Source organism: Eschrichtius robustus, chromosome 4 (assembly GCF_028021215.1).
Source record: "Eschrichtius robustus isolate mEscRob2 chromosome 4, mEscRob2.pri, whole genome shotgun sequence".
Classification (NCBI taxonomy): domain Eukaryota; kingdom Metazoa; phylum Chordata; class Mammalia; order Artiodactyla; family Eschrichtiidae; genus Eschrichtius; species Eschrichtius robustus.
The window spans coordinates 57,776,145-57,790,129 of record NC_090827.1 but is presented as its reverse complement, the minus strand read 5'-3'; the positions used below and the strand labels follow the sequence as shown (position 1 = coordinate 57,790,129).

The window sequence follows — 13,985 nt, the reverse complement described above, 5'->3', positions numbered from 1 at the left end:
ATTGGAGAGTCCTGAGCAGGGTTTTCTACCTCTTTATTTTTCCTTCTGCATGTCACCCTGGAAGCAGCCTTTGGACATGGGAAATTTGCTTCTATCCTGATGCATATGAGATTCTACATATAAGAGTTTTGGAAAAGTGTATGTGGGTTGGGGGGAGGGTGAATGGAAAGGAAATGAGTAATTTTAAAAGGTCTAGTTCTTAATCATCCTAAAGGTTAAAAATTCAGGTTTTCCGCTATAACCGTTAGTGGGCAAATTTACATGTCATCTTAAAACAGAAGGCACCAGAATATAAGTTCGATTATAGAAACCAATATAATTTCTCTCCTTAGCTTGATTTTTGGTATCTATAAAGAAAGTGCAATCTTTATTTTATAAATGTCTTTAGGTTTGGCTGCCCTTGACCGCCTGTGGCCATCACTCACACCTCTGGCTTCTGTTACAGAATTCCCTTCTCCCCTTGCCTTTTGCCTCCTTGACAGGCCGAGTCTGTCACATTCATGATCACGCAGCCCCCGCGCCATGGCACCATTGAGCGAACCACCAACGGGCAGCCCTTCCAGCACACCTCCACCTTCACCATGGAGGACGTCTATCAGAACCGGGTCCGTTACAGCCACGACGGCAGCAACTCCCTCAAAGACTGGTTCACCTTCACCGTTGCTGACGGGACGAATCCCTTCTTTATTATTGAGGAAGGGGGAAAAGAGGTGAGGGGCAAAGACGACAGAGAGGGAGGCACAGCAAAGCATGCCAGAGACTGTCTGGAGGCAGAACATGGCCCTTTTAGACCAAGGATAACATTGTTTGAGTTTTGGTTCTGTCACATACTAACTGGGCCTTGGGAAAATTACTTACCTTCTCTAAGCCTCAGCTTTTCATCTGTAAAATGGGCACAGGAATGATCACCAGCTTCAATTACCCTAAGGATCAATGGAGGTAATCCGTATAAAGTGCTTAACACTGTTGGCAAAGAGTGAGTGCTCAAATAGATGACAGTCATTGTTATTATCACTGCTATTATTTCTCCTCTTCCTTTTCACTCACCCTTTATTCCTTTCATTTTTCTTTCATCTGGTTTTTCAATAATATCACATGGTTCCAAATTGTCTCCTGAGCCAGCCAGAGTTTCTCAATCTCATGAAGAATTACAGTCAAGAGTACGGTTTTTGCGTCCAAAAGACATTGATTTAAATTCTACCTCTGTCACTTACTAATTGAGTGTCTTTGTAAGTCATTTAACCTTTCTAAGCCTCAGCTTCCCTGTCTGTAAAATGGGGATGATATCTACCCTCCTGATACACATGGAGCATGATGTAGCCCAGTACCTTACACAGGAAACATAGGAAACATCTGATAAGCTGTGGCTGTAATCATCATCATTGTCATCATTTTAGGACCAGCTTGTGAAACAGGTGAAGATGATTTTCTTTTGAGGTCATGAAGCTGTTAAGCTTTTCTTCCTTAGGAGAATTGCTTCCTTCTAACATTCAGATGTTCAGGAAACTAAGAGCCCCCTCCCACTACCTTCCCCACCATTTTAACTCATTTTTAGCAGATTTCTCGCAATATCGTAACCCTCCCCTGGGAACAACTGCAACTCTGGTGAAAGGTGGACTCATGGATACCCCTGCATCTCACACAGCTATCTGACTCAGCAGAAGCAGTTTTAGTGAGCATGTTATCACACCCTGCTGTTTATTTCCAGGATAACCAAAGGGTCAACTTCTTAGGCCTGCAGAGTTTTTTCCCTACTTTGATGATAAATGATTCTTTTCCTAGCAGAAAGATCCTCTGGCATGCTTTAGAAACAAACAGCCTGTGAGAAGCTCATTCTCAGTTGGCCGAGGTGTCAGTGGGATGGCTCTTGGGATTTCCCTGCCATTTCAGCATCTGCACTGCATCTCCACCTGGCAGGTCATCACGTTCATTTTCCCCCTCCCAAACTGTAACTGCTCCCCAGTTAGTTTGACTTTCAGAAGAGAAAAAAGATTTCGGAATTAATCAGCAAGAGGGTCACCCCTATGATAAACATAAAAGGTCACAGCAGATCTCCAGAGGGACCGTGTCATTTTGAAAATGAAAATTATCTAGAAGGAGGGTTGTAGAAGATTGAAACACCAGCATCTTGCTGTCCTGTATGCCAGCTTGCTGTATCTGCTCAGAAACGGGGAGGTGCTAAATCAGACTCCCCATGTATGTTGTGAATGTATATGTGTGTATCTGTGTGAGAATGAAGTTATAAACCAAAATTTCTTTGCATTATTCCCACAAACACTTTTATTCTTGATTTCTTCTGCCCCCTTTCCCCATGTAGACAGTTCTCTCTCAAAAAAAAGGAAAGAAAAAAAAAAAGGAAATCTCTTCCCATGAAACATCTTTTCACATCTGGCAGAATCCTACCTGGAGACTTTGACATTAACATTTTAATTATGAAAATCATGAAAATTTTAACAAGTTATTGAAAGGGAAATATTTTGTTTATTGTTTCACCTCAGGGCAGTATTAAACTCAACTAAAGAAGGCATAGGTGTGTGAAAACCAACTTCCATAGCAGGTGAAATTCCAGCAAGAGTGCCACTTGTGTCTTGCTTTTCTTCTCATATTGTTTTTACTTTATCCATCAACATTCTCCCTGAAGCCTCATGCCAAGTGGTGATAAGCAATGGAAACTTGCTCAGTTGCCCATTTTGAAGTGTCAACAGATTTCAGGCGTCCCAGCCTTTGTAGGTCCTAGACCTGACGTATTTCAGATATGTGTGAATGATGAGTTTCCTTTGTTGCTTTCACCACAGATCATGACAGCAGCACCTCAGCAGTTCTGGGTAGACATCCTCCCAGTAGATGATGGCACCCCTAGAATTGTTACCAACCTGGGGCTCCAGTGGCTGGAGTACATGGATGGCAAGGTAAGGCCTTTGCACCTGCCGCAGACACACTAACTGACTTGGGCTCGATCCTATTCACGACAACATGAACAGAACTCCTGTTCAACTCATGTTTATCCCTCCCTAAGTGAGCTGATTTCTTAAGATTGCTGAGCTCCATGAGTTTGGTTAGAATTGTATCACAGTTTAAGATATTCTTACAAAATGACCCCAAAATATAGTAGCTCAAACAAGATAGAAGTCTTTTTTCTCACATAAAGTATAGAAGTAAGTGGGGAGGCTAGGGCTCCACATGACCATTCAGAGACGCATATTCCTTGTATCTTCTTTCTTCTGCCATCACTGGGTTGTTGCTACTGAGAGCATAGCCAAACCTCTTCAGCTATTCATCAGTATTCCAGCCCATGGGAAGAGGAAAACAGAAAAGTAGAGGGCAAGGAACTTCATTTTAAGCAAGTGGTGCAGAAATTAAACACATCATTGCACTCATATTCTTTTGACAAGAAATTGGCCCTATGGCCCTATCTGTTGCATGGGAGTGTGTAGCTGGGCAGCTAGGTGCTCAGTTAAAAGTTTGTTAACTAGAAGAAGGGGAGGATGGATTTTGAGAAACATCTGGAATATGCCACAGATGAGAAGGAAGTGAGTTTTTTTGTAGGTAAGTATCCTCAGAGGAATTCTAGAAATTTAAATTTTTTTCTCCTTTTCCTAACTCTCAGTTTGGTCATTTTAAGACATGTCATAATTCTCACCTGGTAACCTGTCAAGCATTAAATCCCCATCCCCACCCAAACACACACAGTTCTTCAGTTCAGATTGGAAAGAATTTTGTGTTTGGTATTCCCTCTAGGATGTGGATTTTCTCATCTCCATGTTGCTGATTTGTTGGTTGTATATGTAGCAGTGAGGCTATAGCTTTCCACTGAACTCACTGGGAATTTTTAAATATATGAAACAAAATTAGTACAGATTCCGCTTATGCCCTATTCGATATTTTTCTCAATACTCAGAACCATCCTATTCTCTTCTTGGCACTCTCCAATTGGTCTTCTACCTTCAACTCTTACCCTACTGCAGTGACTCTTATCAAAGTTACCAATGACCAAAGTCACCAATTTCACCAAATCCAAAGGTCACTTACATGCCCTTATTTTACTAGGTCTAGTAACATTTAATACTGTTGACCACCCCTTTTTTTCTCTCAAACCTTTGCCCTCACTAAGTATTTGTTGGGTGAATAAATGAGTGAATCAAAATTTAGCCAGTATATTTGGGCAATATTGGGATATCATATATTTATCTTACTCAATTTCAAGCCTTGTAATCAACTTCTATAAGGTATAAAGTGGCCATCTTCCCTGTATTGTATCATTCTTTCAAAGTTCCAACCTTCTTTCAAGGCCAAACTCAAATCCCACCACCTCAAACCCCCCTTTCCGTAATCCAGATGGATTTCCGTAATCGCTCCTGCTCCCCAAAAGTGTGTAACACTCTTTTCGTATATCTCATTACAGCTCTTGCCACAGTTACCTTGCTCATAAGCCTTTCTTTCCCAATAAAGTGTGAACATCAAGGGCAGAGGCTGGGATGATTTCTATCCTCATAACCTCTTCAATCCCGACAAAGTTTACCAGGCAATAAATGCACTTAGTAAATCATTGTTGAGCTGAATTAAATCTGAGTCAGAGGGTCTTGTTCCTGCTTTATTCCCATCTCAGGAATTAAATGTAATGGGTTTCTATTCCAGGCAACCAACTTGATCACCAAGAAGGAACTGCTGACCGTGGACCCAGACACAGAAGACCTGCAGCTTGTCTACGAGATAACCACAGGCCCTGAGCATGGCCACATGGAAAATAAGCTGCAGCCTGGAAGAGCTGCTGCTACTTTCACACAGGGTGGGCACTCGGAGAGCTGAGAAGTGGGAGAGGTCTATGCTGACACCACTCTCCTTACTTTCCTGATCTTTCTCACAACTACTGGCAGCTACTTACCCCCAAGTAACCTATTTACAAACAAATAGATCTCTTAGTGTCTAACCATCCAACTTTGGAATTCTACTTCTCCTGATTTTTTTTTTCTGTTACTCTGAATTATGGCAAAAAAAAAAAAGGAAGAAAGAAAAATTTTATCTTTACCAGGCTTCCTCAGCTCCCAAAGTGCTTTAGGTTTGGCCAAGTTTTCTGGAAAGGATCACGTGATACTCCTGGGTTTTCTTTCAAAACAAAAATAACCACCAGACTTTATGAAAGATCTGTGACCCTTTGTGGTTTACTTTTTATCTCTAAGGGTTATAGATTTTTTTTTAAGTCTTCAGCAAAGAAAAAAAATCAACACGGGTGGATTGCTCAACAGAAATAGTTTCCTGTTTGGAATCACATCAAGCAGACTATTTTGTATTTTAGTTGCTTATAAGCTTTTCACAGTCTTCTAGACTTCTTTTGAGGATGCACCTGAGTGGGATCAGTCATTGTACAACTGCATCTTATGGCATTTTATGGCATTATGTGCCATATTTCCTTTTTCTCCCTGTCCTCAATCTTTTGTTCTCTCCTAGCCACATTTTATCAGTGCCTTGTGTGTGGGCTGTTTTAATCCAACCCCAGCTTTTCTTGTTAGCACATACCTTCCAAGAAACCTTCATTTTGAAGGAAGTAGGGGTGGGTATGAGCATATATGCACAGCAGACGAGCTCAAAGACTTCTCTGTTGGCTCTGAGATTTGCCTTTCACATTCCATAGACATTTATGAAAGTGCTTTTTTGCCAAGACCCTGGGATTCTCATTTTACAACAGCATAAGCGTACTTCTATACATAAAGATGGGTCTTTTCTTACACAGGATCTTATTTTAAAATCTGGCAGAAACATTTATTTTTAACACTACTTACTATCCCTTTTTGTTCTTGGGACAATGAGTTTTGTCTTTAACCCATTAGAAGAATAAACTGGGTGTGTCAGTAGGAATCTATGAGGCTGTCTTTACATGCCCGGGTTAATTCCGTGTCTTTTTTCTCACAGAGGACGTGAACCTGGGATTGATTCGTTACGTGTTGCATGAGGAGAAGATCCATGAGATGATGGATAGTTTTCAGTTTCTGGTGAGAGACAGTAAACCCAATGTGGTCAGCGACAATGTCTTCCATATCCAGTGGTCCCTCATCAGCTTTAAATATACCAGGTACAAGTGTGATTGGTGTTCATTCTTGAGAAATGAATCAGGAAAGCAGAGGAAGTCAGGATGAAGCACCCTGTGGGTCAGCTCTAATCATCCGATGATGATGGTGGGGTGATAACAAGAATAAAAATCATAGTTACACCAAATATTTCTTGAATACTGTATGTACCAGGCACTGTAACAGGTACTTGACGTATGTCATCTTGTTTAATACTTGTAGTTATGAGATGAGTACTGTTGTTGCCTCCACAACAACAAAGCAACAGAGACAGAAATAGGTTAAATAACTTATCTGAAATCACATAACTAATAAGCAGTAAAACCAGGATTTAAGTCCAGTGATCTTAACCCTTGTGCTTTACTTCTTCTCCTGAAAGTATTTGTGCTTCTGTCTTCAAGTTTAAAAGATAATCCAGCAGAACTGATAGGGAAAACAATAAGCATTCAGAAGAATAATCACTGGCCCACAGTAACAAAGTCTTTGCCTTCTGTCTACAGTCTCCCTGTTCTCAAGCTCCCATCCTCCCCCTAGCTCTTTTGGTGTTCACAGAATCATATATCTTTAGGGAAGAATTCATAGCTTAACATAGGCAGCTCTTCAAGATGCTTTTGTAGTCTGCTGGGGAGTTAAGAGGCAAACAGAGAGTCAGTCACCAACTGGTAAAGCACGGTGCTGATTTTATAGATTAGATTATAACAAGGATTATAATTTTTGTGGGGGAAATAATTCTTTAAATCTACCTTTGAGACTCACTATTCTAAGAAACCAACCTCATGATAATTTAAATGAAAATTGGAACTTGGGAGGAAAACAGGCAAACTTGATTTTAAGTGCCCCAGATGTAGGCTATTCTACTATTACACACACTTGGAGAATTAGTGGAAAATTGGAATCAATATATATATATACACATACACATATATATATAAACACAAGTACATGTATGTATGTGTGTGTGTGTGTATATATATATATATATATATATATATATCTAAAACACTTTGCTGTTATTTACCTCTTACTTGTAACTCCTTCAAAATTAAATACACTGAATAAAACTGATGATGTTTTCTGGACAACCCTCTAATGTTTAATGGACTAAAAAATACGGAGGGTCCCCAAGCTGGCAATGAAGACTAACCTCTCAGAGGCACTTTGCCTGCAAGCCTCACAGCAATAAGACCCAAGCCAAAGTCTAATGGCCATACTCAGTGATGAAAAACAAAGCCCAGCTCAGACCTTACTTGCTTGTGGCTTTTTTCAATAATTATAATAAGTTATTTCTCACAGTTCTAGAGGCTAAGAAGTCCAAGATTGGGATGCCGGCAGATTCAGTGTCCAGTGAGGGCCTGCTTCCTGATCCATAGAGAGTTGAGTTCTTGCTGTAACCTCACATGGCAGAAGGAAGATGGAGCTCTCTTTTATAAGGGCACTAATCCCATTCATGAGGGCTCCACCCTAATGATGTAATCACCCCCCAAAGGCCCCACCTCTAATATTGTCACAGATGGGATTAGGGTTTCAACATATGAATATGGAGGGGGACACTTTCAGTCTATAGCACCTTGTCACTCCCCCGTTGTCATAAAGTTCCATTTGCCTAGACACCTTTGTTACCTTGGCCCAGTTCTCATTTTCTTACCTCTGGCACTGCCCTGGCTCCTTTAAACATTTCCTGGAGATCTGGCCCAGTCAGTCCCCACCTGAACCAAGTCATTAATTGGCTTCCAAGCAGCTTTCTTCCGCAGGAACTCACTGACCTATTCTAATTACTCTACCACACTTGGGAGAAATTATTTCTTTGTGTTCTGAAATATGGAGTACATAGCTCTTATGTGCTGACCATCTTTCAACTCTCTCTGAAAACGGGACAGATATCATTCTGCATCCACAGCTTCCTTGGTCGCCTGGTTCTGTGCCTGTCCCACGTGAATGCATTCCCTCAACTTACAACCTGACTTCTTAAAAGAACCAACCTGCCTCTTCTCAGAACTGTCTGACACCAGTAACCAACTAGAAGAGACAGGCGTTAAGCATGTAGATCCTTCACAGCCCTTTCAGAATTTCAGAGACTGCCTTTTTTGTGTGCTTCCAGCTACAATGTCAGTGAGAAAGCGGGGTCGGTCAGCATCACGGTGCAGAGGACTGGGAACCTAAACCAGTACGCCATTGTCCTGTGTCACACAGAGCAAGGCACCGCCAGCTCCAGCTCCAGGGTCAGCTCCCAGCCTGGACAGCAGGACTATGTGGAGTATGCCGGCCAGGTAGGTGGGTGTGGGGGGCCTCTGACTCCTGAATTGCCAGTGAGCTGCAGCCAGGGCTGAGACGTGGCTGTCGGCAACTGTGGCACGTCCCCACTTCTTTATGCCAACTCGCTGCCCATCAGCACCCTTCCTCAAGTCACTGTTCTACATTGCCTTTCCACAGTGCTTTCTTCTTCACAGTCTGTCTAATCTCCACTGCGGTTTTAACTGCTGTCCAGCTTCTCAGTCTTTACATTTTGCTTCACGATCAAGAAAAGTCTCCAAGGCACCATGTTGTACACTCAGCCTTTGGTATCCTAACCCTTCCTCTCTACCCCCCTTTACCTAAAGGGTAGGGAGACTAGTTGGGGAGCTCTTGGAATAGGCTCAGTGAGAGATGATGGGAGCCTATACGCATTATATATAAATTAGATAATCAACAAGGACCTACTGTATAGCACAAGGAGCTATAATGAATATTTTGTAATAACCTATAAGGGAAAGGAATCTGAAAAAATAGATATATATGTACGTATAACTGAATCACTTTGCTGTACACCTGAAACTAACACAATGTTGTAAATCAACTATCCTTCAGTAAAAAAATAAATAAATAAAGTGAAGGTGGAGACAAGTGGGTGGATTCAACAGACCAGTAAGAATTGACAAGATTCAGCAGTGGATTAGATAGTGAGACGGAAGGGAGAGATGAATGATGATGGCCCTCGCTGGGAGGGGACACCAAAGAGGAACAGTTCTGGTGAGGGGGTGATCTTGGCTCTGCTTTGGACATGTTGAGTGTGAGTTGCCTTAGAGACAATAAGTTGGCAGCTTTATGGGTTGGTAGGAGAGTGCAGAGAGGAGTTCTGGGGTAGACACACACACACACACACACACACGTTTGCACATCTCTATGTTACAGCAGTGGTAATTAACACCAGGGTGTGAATGAAAGAGAAAAAAGAGAGAGTGAAAGCAAAAGAGAAAGAACCTACTGTATAAATAGTAAACTCCTTTACGGCAGGATGCCCTGTATGTGTCAGGTTTAAGTATTGCACAATACCTGGTACTTATTAGGTATTTATTAAATGTTTTTTCAAAGTAGTTTCATTATTCTTATGGCATCATAAATCTCTGTAAAGAGGAGTGGGCTCTCTCTTTGAGGCATTTCAGCTGGACTAAGCTAAGGCCTCATGTCAAATGTATTTTTTTAAACTTTTATTGAAATGTAGTTGATTTACAATGTTGTGTTAGTTTCAGGTGTACAGCAAAGTGATATATATATATACATATATATATTCTTTTTCAGATTGAGTATTGAGTAGAGTTATAAGATATATATATAACAAGATATCGAGTATAGTTCCCTGTGCTATACAGTAGGTCCTTGTTGGTTATCTATTTTATATATAGTAGTGTGTATATTTTAATCCCAAACTCCTAATTTATGTCAAATTTAAATGAGGAATTGGAATAGATCAGATAAGCTAAGGAGTCTTTTAGCAAAATAATAAAAAAGAGCACATACTTGTGGTTTTTAGGGAAAGACAAAAGGCATTGTGTTCTAGACCTAAATAGAGACCTATGAGTGTTTCATTTAGTTGGGAGCATTTTAAAATGTGGAGCGTAATAAAACTTAATTTGATTAGCTGATTAGATGTGGAATAGTAATTTTCTGTTGATGAAAATTACATGTTTTTCAGATTTGTGTGGCCCTAGAGGTTTAGGACTAATTTTTACACGTTTTAGCTATCTCAGTTACACAAAGTGCAGTCCAGGTCCATTGCCTGTCTACTCAGTTTTAGACTGATCCATAGCCCTGTTTCCATTTGAAGGTTTTATCCTCATCTTTTTTTGAAGACAAACTAAAACCAGAATAAATCCATATAAGTTCACAATTGTATGCATATAAATTAGTTTCTCTATTTTATACCAGGCTAAATTAATTCACATTATAGATCTAGCACATCTTAATGGCAAAAGATTTAATGGTAAAGTTAAAATTCAGTCTGGCTTGTTCACAATGTAACTTTCTCTGAATTCAAACTATGTTATTCAGTACACTGAGATTCTATGTCAATTTTGACTATACAAGTAATATGGTGATGATAATAAATAATATCTTGTATTAGTTCCATGCTTTAAAATATACTGAGTGCCTTCATTATACGTTGTCTCATCTAGTCCCTCCAGTAAGTATGTGAAATAAGTATATTATTGTTATTTAGCCGATGAGGAATCTGATGTTTGTAAAGTTTCATAGCCTAACCTAGCTTGGAAGTAACAGAACCAGGACTTGAGGCCAGAACTGCACACTCCAGGTTCAAAGATCTTTCCAGTTAAACTTGCCACAAATAGAAGGGGAACTGAGTAATCAAATGACTCTTGCTATCCCAAGTGAGTTAATAAAACAGAATACGAAGAGTTATCTATATGTTTTTCTACAGTCACCACGTGGTGGGAGACATCTTTGCCCTCCATGTCCCTATCCAGTAAATCAGCCCCAGCGTACAGAGGAAGAATGAGAAGAGGTGATACAGCAGGAAGTAGGGGCGAGAAGAACCAGCTGTTTCATTCAGTGCTTTGCCCACTGGACTTGGGTCCTCTCTTCCCGGGAGTGTGGAGCAGGGAAACCTGAGGCACAGCTTAACTCCTTGTCGTTTCCTTTGTGACAGGTGCAATTTGATGAGCGAGAGGACACCAAGTCCTGCACTGTCGTCATCAACGATGACGACGTGTTTGAGAACGTCGAGAGTTTCACTGTGGAGCTCAGCATGCCAGCATATGCCCTACTGGGGGAGTTCACCCAGGCGAAGGTCATTATCAATGACACTGAGGACGAGCCCACATTAGAGTTTGATAAGAAGACCTACCGGGTCAACGAGAGTGCTGGCTTTCTATTTGCACCTATTGAAAGAAAAGGTCTGTTGGTGCCAAAGGTGACAAGGAGCTATAATAATAACTAACATTTATTGAGTCTTTTTTATGTGTCACGTGCTCAGGTTCCATATTAACTCATACGTGGACGTACTTCATGTGTATTAACTCATTTAAATCTCCAGAAATCCTAATAACTATCCTACCTACAGTGAGTGCTATCGGAAGGCTTCTCATCTCAGTTCAAGTGGTTAGTGCTCCCATTTATTCTTAAATGGGACCAAAAGACTAGTTATATTTGGTTTTGCAAAAGACTCATGAACCTGGGATTTTTAATCAGTCACCCAATCAATAAATATTTAGTAGCCTTGGTCAAGGAGGGTAGTTACAATTTGTAAGAACTGGCTTCCTGTCTTAGTTCTTGGAAGACAGAAAATGTGTTTAAAGATTTTCCTACGTGAGTGTCCCACGTAGAGCTCAGATGAGAAATAAAGTGTGTGTGAGAAATAAAGGGCAATTCTGCAGGGGTGGAAAGTCAAAACAAAGATTGTATGGATTTATGATTGTGCAATATTGAGACTTTAAAACACATGGAAATTAAATCCCCATTCAAAGCCACAACATGACTGTAAGTGATGACGTAGGGTACTTTGTTGCATCTTCTGACTGCGTGTTAGTGTGACAGACACTGCAGAGAGCACCAGCCCTTGGCAATGCCCCTCGGATTACAAGCAAGCCCCGTTGATTGCTCTGGGCCAGCCAGCCAAGCCCAAACAGGCTGTCACCCAGGGAAGTAGCAGCACTAATAAGTAAAGTCATTTGTTCAGGGAGGTGGGGTTTATTTTGTTTTGTCTGCCTTTTTTTAAACAAACTTATTTCTCCCTGGGAATTAAAGTGCAGAAGTTTATTCAGAAAGGCAGTGAACTGTGCTCATAGCCCTACCTTCAGGACACAATTACTTTGCTGGTTAAAGTACCAAATATGTCTCTTATCTCTCCACCCGCTGTGGTCTTAGATGGTGGGCAATGAGTCTTGTGAATTAACAGAGCACAAAATTCACAGAATAGGAAATCCATTTCAAGTTGTTTGGTGAAGTATCTGGGGTATATTAGATCCTCAGGTGGTTTATACCACAGGCATAAGAAACTGCAAAGCAGGAAGGTTTCATGTCAGAGTTTGAACAGAATATGGAATATGTCAGAGAGAATCAAGCCTGTCAAATTACCAGAGATTTCAAAATCTGAGAAGCGCTCATTCAAATGCTTTGGTTTTCTTGCCATTTGTATTTCAGGGGATTCAAGCAGCATTGTATCTGCAATTTGCTACACGGTCCCTAAGTCAGCTATGGGAAGTAGCCTGTATGCTCTAGAATCGGGCTCTGATTTTAAATCTAGAGGGATGTCTGCTGAGAGTCGTGTGATATTCGGGCGTGGTGTCACCATGTCCACCTGCGATGTCATGCTCATTGATGACAGCGAGTATGAAGAGGAAGAAGAGTTTGAGATTGCCCTGGCAGATGCTTCCGATAACGCCCGCATCGGAAGCGTGGCGTCGGCCAAGGTGCTCATCACTGGTCCCAATGATGCCTCTACTGTGTCCCTGGGCAACACGGCTTTTACTGTCAGCGAGGATGCAGGTAATGGAGAGCGTCTCTGGGGTGCCCTCATCCGTCTCCTGATCCCTTCCTTGAACAATTTCCTCTTAGTTTTGAGAATGCCATTCCTCAGTGACACCGTTGTCAGTCTGAGGCAGGTAATACTAGGCATCAAGACCAAGAATGGAAGGTAGTGAAGGATAGGGAGTTCCATCCACTTGTCTTGCTCTGGTTACTGACGGCAGGGAGGGATCTGGCTTAGAGTTCACTGGCCGACCTCTGTGGTCCAGAGGGAGGGCGTGGTGCTAAGCATTTTGGCTTGTGAAGGAGGGGAATGTGACCTGTTGAGGATGGAGGTAAATTACTTAGTGTACTGCTAGCTGCCAAAACAAATAAATGCAAAGTTTCCGTGTCTGAACAAATGGAACTTTCTCATTCATATAACAGCCCAAGGCAGTCAGTGGGCAGATTTCTTCCACCCAGGCCTCTTCCCTCTTTGGGCTCCACAAGGATCTCAAAGTCTTCTGCATGCTGCTGGCAGATATCCTGCAAAAGAGGCAGCAGATGTGCTGAGTATCTGCTGATCTGAGCCTCCTGGTCAAGACCTTGCATCTCTTTGAAAGTGAAATTCTGAGGGATAGTCAAAACTAATATTTTGGAGCACTTACTGAATGCCAGCCAGCATACCATGTGCATTCCATTCATTCTCATTTATGTAGAAGAGCAAATGGAGTCCCAGAGAGGTTAAATAAATCATCAAAGACCAGCTAATATGGCAGAGCTGGATTAGAACCCAGACCTTTCTATTATACCATGTTTCCTTTCCCGTACACCAGATGCCCAGCCATGACTGCTTGTCACCTCTCAGCTTATTGGCTGGAAAAATACGATTGATGGGCTTGTCATGTAGCTTTTCTCTGACCTCGATTGTGAAAACAGCTAAAAATTTACGCATGTATCATTAGGACCCTGCGAAGTATGTTGTCACAGCGACCAGAAGATGAGCTTCTTCCGAAGATAAGCAATAAGCACATATGGTTTAAGTAATGATGTGTGCAGCACTCAGATAAAATAGGGAAATCAGCCAGTTAGGAACATTTAATTAGGAACATTCAGCTCCAGGCTCCATAGAGTTCCCTAGCTGGTTTTCCCTTAACTGGCTATTTTCTAGCTCGTCCCTGAGGCCCTAGTCTCTGAGTTTCTTCT

The 13,985-nt window shown here is 41.5% G+C and overlaps 1 protein-coding gene across 1 annotated transcript in view; it reads left to right on the top strand.

Annotated features, from left to right (window-relative positions):
* FRAS1 (Fraser extracellular matrix complex subunit 1) overlaps positions 1 to 13,985 on the top strand; it is a 440,782-nt gene that overhangs the window by 378,710 nt on the left and 48,087 nt on the right. Inside the window, exons 50-56 of the mRNA XM_068542136.1 lie at positions 483 to 710; positions 2,796 to 2,909; positions 4,636 to 4,786; positions 5,908 to 6,067; positions 8,161 to 8,329; positions 10,984 to 11,230; positions 12,477 to 12,821. Of these exons, the coding sequence (XP_068398237.1) occupies positions 483 to 710; positions 2,796 to 2,909; positions 4,636 to 4,786; positions 5,908 to 6,067; positions 8,161 to 8,329; positions 10,984 to 11,230; positions 12,477 to 12,821 (1,414 nt within the window). The remainder of the gene's footprint in view (positions 1 to 482; positions 711 to 2,795; positions 2,910 to 4,635; positions 4,787 to 5,907; positions 6,068 to 8,160; positions 8,330 to 10,983; positions 11,231 to 12,476; positions 12,822 to 13,985) is intronic.